The sequence below is a fragment of the Zingiber officinale genome, chromosome 3B (assembly GCF_018446385.1).
Source record: "Zingiber officinale cultivar Zhangliang chromosome 3B, Zo_v1.1, whole genome shotgun sequence".
NCBI lineage: Eukaryota > Viridiplantae > Streptophyta > Magnoliopsida > Zingiberales > Zingiberaceae > Zingiber > Zingiber officinale.
In genome coordinates, this window is record NC_055991.1 from 124,854,436 (window position 1) to 124,860,959 (window position 6,524).

A 6,524-nucleotide genomic window follows, 5' to 3' on the forward strand; every position below is an offset into this window, starting at 1 on the left:
AGGCAAAATTTCCGTAAGTACTAAAATTTTCAGCCAGTGCACTGTCAGTCAATTCCTTAAGTTGCGTGCTTCTTCAAAAACTTTGGAATCGTCTTAATCGTAATTAGAGAATCCGAAAGCTTCGAAAACATTGATTCAATTTTTAAATAACATACTCTTTTTAAAATTGTTTTTTATCAAATGAGCCGTCCTTAATTTATTTTATTTTTCAACTCCCACCACTCAATAATTTTCTTCTATTTCTATCCCAACACGCAACACCGCAACCACAGACAAATGATGATATTTTATGAGAAAAAGAATTAAAAATAGGACTATTCCAGAATTTGAAATTAGGATTTCATTTTAGGATTTTTCCCATTTGGTAAAAAACAAAAGGGTAAACTGCATAATTACTGTAATTTAGGAAGATAATTAATCTTGTAATTTCCTGGCAATTAATTGATGTCATTATAAAAATAAAAATCAAGATTTGGCCGTACACTACTTTTCCACTCCCTGGCCACCATCGTCCTCTCCCTTATCCCTCTTTAAATCCTCTTTAAATCCACTCAACCACATCATCCAAGCTCCAGTTCAGTGAACCGGGCGCTACCAGCTCGAAAACTAGACCGATGGAGCCCCCTTCCAGCCGCCTGCTCCTCCTCCTCCTCGCCGCCCTTCTTCTCCTCCTCCTCACCCGCTCCACCATCCACCTCTTCTCCCCTGCCTCCGCCGGCAACCGCCGCGTCGATCTCCTCGATTGCACCCGTTTCTCCTTTTGGTGCTCCGCCAAACACCGTCCCTCTTCCTCCAGCACATCGCCGTCCTCCGATTCGCGCGGCCGAGGCCACTCGAACGCCGTTCCCATCCACCCGCTCGACCCGCTGACCGTCCGGGAGATGAACTTGGCGCGATCCCTCCTGCTCGCGCAGCCTCCATTCTCCAACGCCCCCTCCGCCGTCGCCTTTCACTCTCTCTCCCTCGCCGAGCCCGACAAGTCCGCCATCGAGGCCTGGTCCAACGGCGGCCCCTTCCCCTCCCGCCGCGCCGCGGCGGTCGCGCGCTTCGAGGGCAAACCCTACGCTTTCGAATTCGATCTCGATTCCGGCGCCGTAACCGCTCTCCCGGTCCCGGCCTCCGGCTATCCCACGATGAACATCGACGACATGATCTCCTCCACCGTGGCGCCGCTAGGTGACGCGGCCTTCAACCGGACCGTCGTCGCTCGCGGAGTCCAGCTCGCTGACCTCGCCTGCCTCCCGCTGTCGCTGGGGTGGTACGGATCGGCAGAGGAAGGGAGGCGGCTTGTGAAGGTGCAGTGCTACACGGCGGAGGGCACGGCCAACTTCTACATGCGACCGATCGAGGGGCTGACGGTACTGGTGGACATAGACACGAAGGAGGTGGTCGAGATTTCCGATCGGGGACGGGATATTCCGATCCCCAAGGCAGAAGGGACCGATTACCGTTACGGGTCGGTGGACGGCGGCGGCAGCGGCGGAGGAGGGGGATTGCCTCTGAGGCCGATCTCGATCGAGCAGCCGGCAGGGCGAGGGTTCGAGGTGGAAGGCGGTGATGGGGGTCACGTGGTGCGTTGGGCCGGATGGGAGATGCACGTGCGAGCGGACGCCCGGGCCGGAGTGGTCATCTCGCAGGCGAAGGTGCGAGACCCGGAGACCGGGGAGTGGCGCGGGGTTTTGCACCGCGGCTTCGTGTCCGAGCTGTTCGTGCCGTACATGGACCCCACCGAGGCCTGGTACTTCAAAACCTACATGGACGCCGGCGAGTACGGCTTCGGGTTGCAGGCCATGTCTCTGGTGCCGCTTAACGACTGCCCGCGTAACGCCTACTACATGGACGGCGTCTTCGCCGCCGCCGACGGCCGGCCCTTCGTCCGCGAGAACATGGTTTGCATCTACGAGAGCTACGCCGGCGACATCGCCTGGCGCCACTCCGAGAGCCCCATCACTGGCTTGCCGGTCTGCTCTTTCTCTGAAATCTGTTCTCATTATTTACATTCTGAAATTTTGATTTGGCAGATCATTCGAAATAAAGTTGTAAACTCTGGTGCAGATCCGAGAGGCGAGGCCAAAAGTGACGCTCGTGATCAGGATGGCAGCATCGGTGGCCAATTACGACTATATCATCGACTGGATTTTCCAGACGGACGGACTGATACGTGCTCAGGTTTGTGAAAATGTATTTATTTAATTTGCTTATTTTCATTTCGATCGAGCAAGTTCTTGTCGTCTTCGTTCCTCCTTCCGTCTGCTCTTGGCTTGGCCTGCAACTTAGCAAGTGTCACGCGGGCGGTGCGTCAGAGCTGAGACAAGTGTTGGATAGTAGTGGAAAATGACCAAAAGCAATCAGCTGCTAAACTACGGCGGCAATTGGCAATGAGTGATGACAATGAAGTCCACTTATTAGGGCGGCTTACAGTGGGATATGGCATCAAATATTCCATCACTTTATTATCGTAGGAAATCATCTTCTTATGTAATCTGTTTGTTTGTGTGTGTTGAACTAAGATTCGAGAATTGAGCAGGTTGGGCTCAGCGGCATTCTAATGGTGCGAGGAACCCAGTACTCTCACCTGAACCAGTTCCCCGCCGACGATGACTCCTACGGGACCATTCTCTCAGAGAACGTCGTCGGCGTCATCCACGACCATTTCATCACCTTCCACCTCGATCTCGACATCGACGGCACCAACAACTCCTTCGTCCGGGTCGACCTCGAACGCCAAGACACCGGCCGCAAGGAGTCTCCGCGAACCAGCTACCTCAAGGCCACTCGCCGCGTCGCCCGGACGGAGAAGGAAGCGCAGATCAAACTCAGTCTCTACCAGCCAGCCGAGTTCCACGTCATCAACCCCTCGCGGACCACCAGGGTCGGCAACCCCGTCGGGTACAAGGTTGTTCCGGCCGGCACAGCCGCCAGCTTGCTTGACCCTGACGATCCCCCGCAACGCAGAGGCGCATTCACCAACAATCAGGTAATTAGCTACTGCGCCATTATGCATTAACTGTTGCGTTTTTCACCGATTTTTGATTGGGACCAAACCAACTAACCAAGCTTGCTGGTCATCGATTTCGACATTGTTAGATTTGGGTTACACAATTCAACAAGACAGAAGAATGGGCTGGAGGACTATTTGTGTACCAGAGCAAGGGAGATGACACACTGGCCGAATGGTCGGAGAGGTAATGCAACATTAATAATCCATGAGGAAACGCTTAATTGAGCTCTTTAAAAAAAAAAAAAAATCTAAAATCGCTTAATTTTAATCTTAGCCTTTAATTTACACTGTCCTTTTTTCTTTTGCACGAGCAGAGATCGGCCGATTGAGAACAGGGACATAGTTTTGTGGTACACGATGGGATTCCACCATATTCCGTGCCAAGAAGACTTCCCGGTCATGCCAACCGTGTCGGCGAGCTTCGACCTCAAGCCGGTGAACTTCTTTGAGCGCAACCCGATTCTCAGTGCGCCACCCCACTTTGCCAAGGACCTCCCCGTTTGCACTGCTGCAGAACAAGAGTAGACTGAAATCCGAGCAGCCTTCTCTCCTGTGAAAAAAATAAGACACGGTCAAGCCGTTCAGCTTTGTTGGGATGGTGATTCAGAATTGCCATGAATTGTGTTATCGCCATTGGGAGATCCATGTGGACCTACCCGTTACGAGTCTTGTGGCGTCCAAAGTTGGGCCGCATTGTGAATTATTTAGTTTGACTTATCCCAAATATTGGTTAAGGAGTGACTCAAACCTAAGGAGTTTGGAAGGTTTTATTTTATTTGGAAGCATTCTCATCTGCTAAAGGACATTTGGTGGATAATTAAGAGAAAGTAGAGACACTTCACCTAAAATAGGTACATATATATATAAAAAATACCTTGAGAGGTAAAAACTCTCAAAATAGCACATCAAGGTTTATAGAACATAGGAGTTTGGTCCTCTACAAGTGAGATAAACTCCTGGATCAGCACTCAATCCACTCACCAAGACATACACTCAATACAACCACACAAACATATATCACATGCGCACAATCCACCCATTGTGATGTATTACATTACAAGCATATACATGTCTCAAGTAGACAACATCAGTACAAAACATCACACAACACCACACAATACATCATTGGATCACCAAGCATAGGAGGAACACACATCAAGCCGAAGCACCAAGCAAAGAGGAAAAACACCAAGTCGGGCATAGTGGACCAAAGATGGAAGATCCACAAACCAGTACACAGATTTGAACTTTCTGAAATATTCAATCAATATCAAGAGCAATCCCTTGATACTGGCATCGATTACGAGCTTTCTATACAAAGTAAATCAAGCTAGAAATACCTAGATGTCGGGCCTTCATCTTCTGGCTTCCATTCTTGTAGTGCCGCCCAAAAATCTGTTGCATTTCATCGAAGGATTGAAAGTTGTGATTGACATTTAGTCATTGTTTTACTTTGCACCAAAGACCACAAACAATAGGGCATTCATAGAATAAATGATGATTAAAATTTTCTTGTTGCCGGCACAAAACACATTCCTTGTTTGGTTTATATGTCATTCTATCCTTGGCTCTTAGGTGCCCATGTGCAAGCATCCATAAAATGAAACGATGTTTTGACATAATTTCTGATCTCCACATCATTGAATTCCAAGTAACCTCCGAACCCTTAGGCATGAAAAACTCATAAGCATTTGCCACACCTTTAGTCTTACCAACAAATCAATGCATCGTTCTCATATTTGCTCCTCCAACTCCATTTGATGTCATTAATATCTTGTTTCGTATCTCTATGAGTCTTTTGATCAAAGTTGAGTCCAAAGCCTTGGTTTGTCATGCCAAAAAATCTGCACCTTTTATATAGTGTTGATGTATCAACTTAACCCATAGAGAATCTATTTTGGCTTGGATATCCCACAATATTTTGCTTAATAATGTTTTATTCCATGCAAAAAGATTCCTAAGTCCATGCCCTCCATCATGCTTAGGTAAACAAATTTTTGACCTATAGGCGGGCACTTTGAAGGCCAAACAAACATACGACAAATAACTTTGGTCTTATTAATTACACCACTAGGAATTGGAAGTATAGAAAGCCAAAAATATTCCATATCTTGAAGAACCATACCTACCAATTCTAAGTGTCTGACATAGGATAAAGAATGCTTAGGTCATGCATTGGTCTTCTTTGTGATAGCTTCAAGGAGTGATCTATAATTTGCAATCCTTAGTTTTTCCGCCACTAATGGAATGCCCAAGTATCGGAAAGAAAAATTGCCTTCATGACCCATAAAATGGAGCAGCCGATTCTTCAAAGTAGCATCCAGTCCCGCCATATATACTTGTGTTTTTGGTGGATTTGCCCTAAGTCCCGAAATCCCACCAAAGTAATCCAAGCAATCCACTAGATGTTGTGTGGATGATTCATCCACATGGCAAAAAAATATCAAATCATCAGCATATATAATATATGTGATACCTATCTCCTTGCACATTGGATGAAAATGAAAAGAAGGTAACATGGAGGTTGTCTTAAGCTTCCTTGATAAAACTTCCACGCACAAGCTGAATAGCAAGGGGGGAAGAGGATCTCCTTGCCTAAGTCATCTCTTGCCACTAAAAAAACCATATATGTCACCATTCAAAGAAATGGAATAGAAAACCGTGGTGACACATACCTTGATCCATTCATAAAATTGTTGGGGAAAACCAAAACCAACAAGACCCGCCATAAGGAAATCTCAATCAACCATATCAAAAGTCTTCTTAAAATCTACCTTGATCGTGCATCTAGGAGAGATTCTCTTGCAGGCATACTTCCAAAGCAGCTCTTGGGTTAAATATATATTATCACCTATAGAATACCCCTGGATGAATGCTACTTGAGCCGAATCCAATAAGTAATTCAAGACTTGTGATAACCAACAAGCAAGAATCTCAGCAATAACTTTGTAGAAAATATTACAGTAAGATATTGGCCTATAATCAGAAACACCCATAGCATGGTCCTCCTTTGGCACTAATGAGATCAAATAGTGATTCCATTGCTTGAGTAGCTTACCATGTTGAAAAAAATTCTTGCATAGCTACAATAAACTCGTTACCAACAATATCCCATGAGGAAATAAAGAATTTCGAACCATAACCATCCGACCTCGGGGCTTTTCCATCTCCAATATCATGTAGGGCAACTTTGATTTCTTCATTATCAATAAACTTACAGAAAATCTCAGATTGACCCGTTGTTAATTTCCACCCCATAAGCACATTACTGTCCAAAACATTACATACTTCTTTTTAGCTAAGCAAAGCATGGAAGTAATCAACAAACTCCTCTGTTACTTCACCTATGTTTGTGGTTTGTTCTCAATTCCTTTTCTTAAGTGTGATAATATCATTTTTCTTATTATTTCTCTTTACCACATCATGAAAAGATTTTGTACATTTGTCGGCACTTGTCAAGTAGACGACCCTCTTTGCTCTTTGTTGATAAAATTGTCTTTCCGCTTCCACTAGTAGAATGACT

The 6,524-nt window shown here is 46.0% G+C and overlaps 1 protein-coding gene across 1 annotated transcript; it reads left to right on the plus strand.

Moving 5' to 3' along the window:
* The first annotated feature begins 548 nt into the window (after positions 1-548).
* LOC121967587 (primary amine oxidase-like) lies at positions 549-3,776 on the plus strand. The gene is made up of 5 exons (XM_042517904.1): positions 549-1,961; positions 2,056-2,169; positions 2,528-2,977; positions 3,088-3,185; positions 3,316-3,776. Exons 1-5 carry the CDS (start codon positions 615-617, stop codon positions 3,524-3,526), a joined length of 2,220 nt encoding a protein of 739 aa, XP_042373838.1. The 5' UTR covers positions 549-614; the 3' UTR covers positions 3,527-3,776.
* Positions 3,777-6,524: the final 2,748 nt, after the last annotated feature.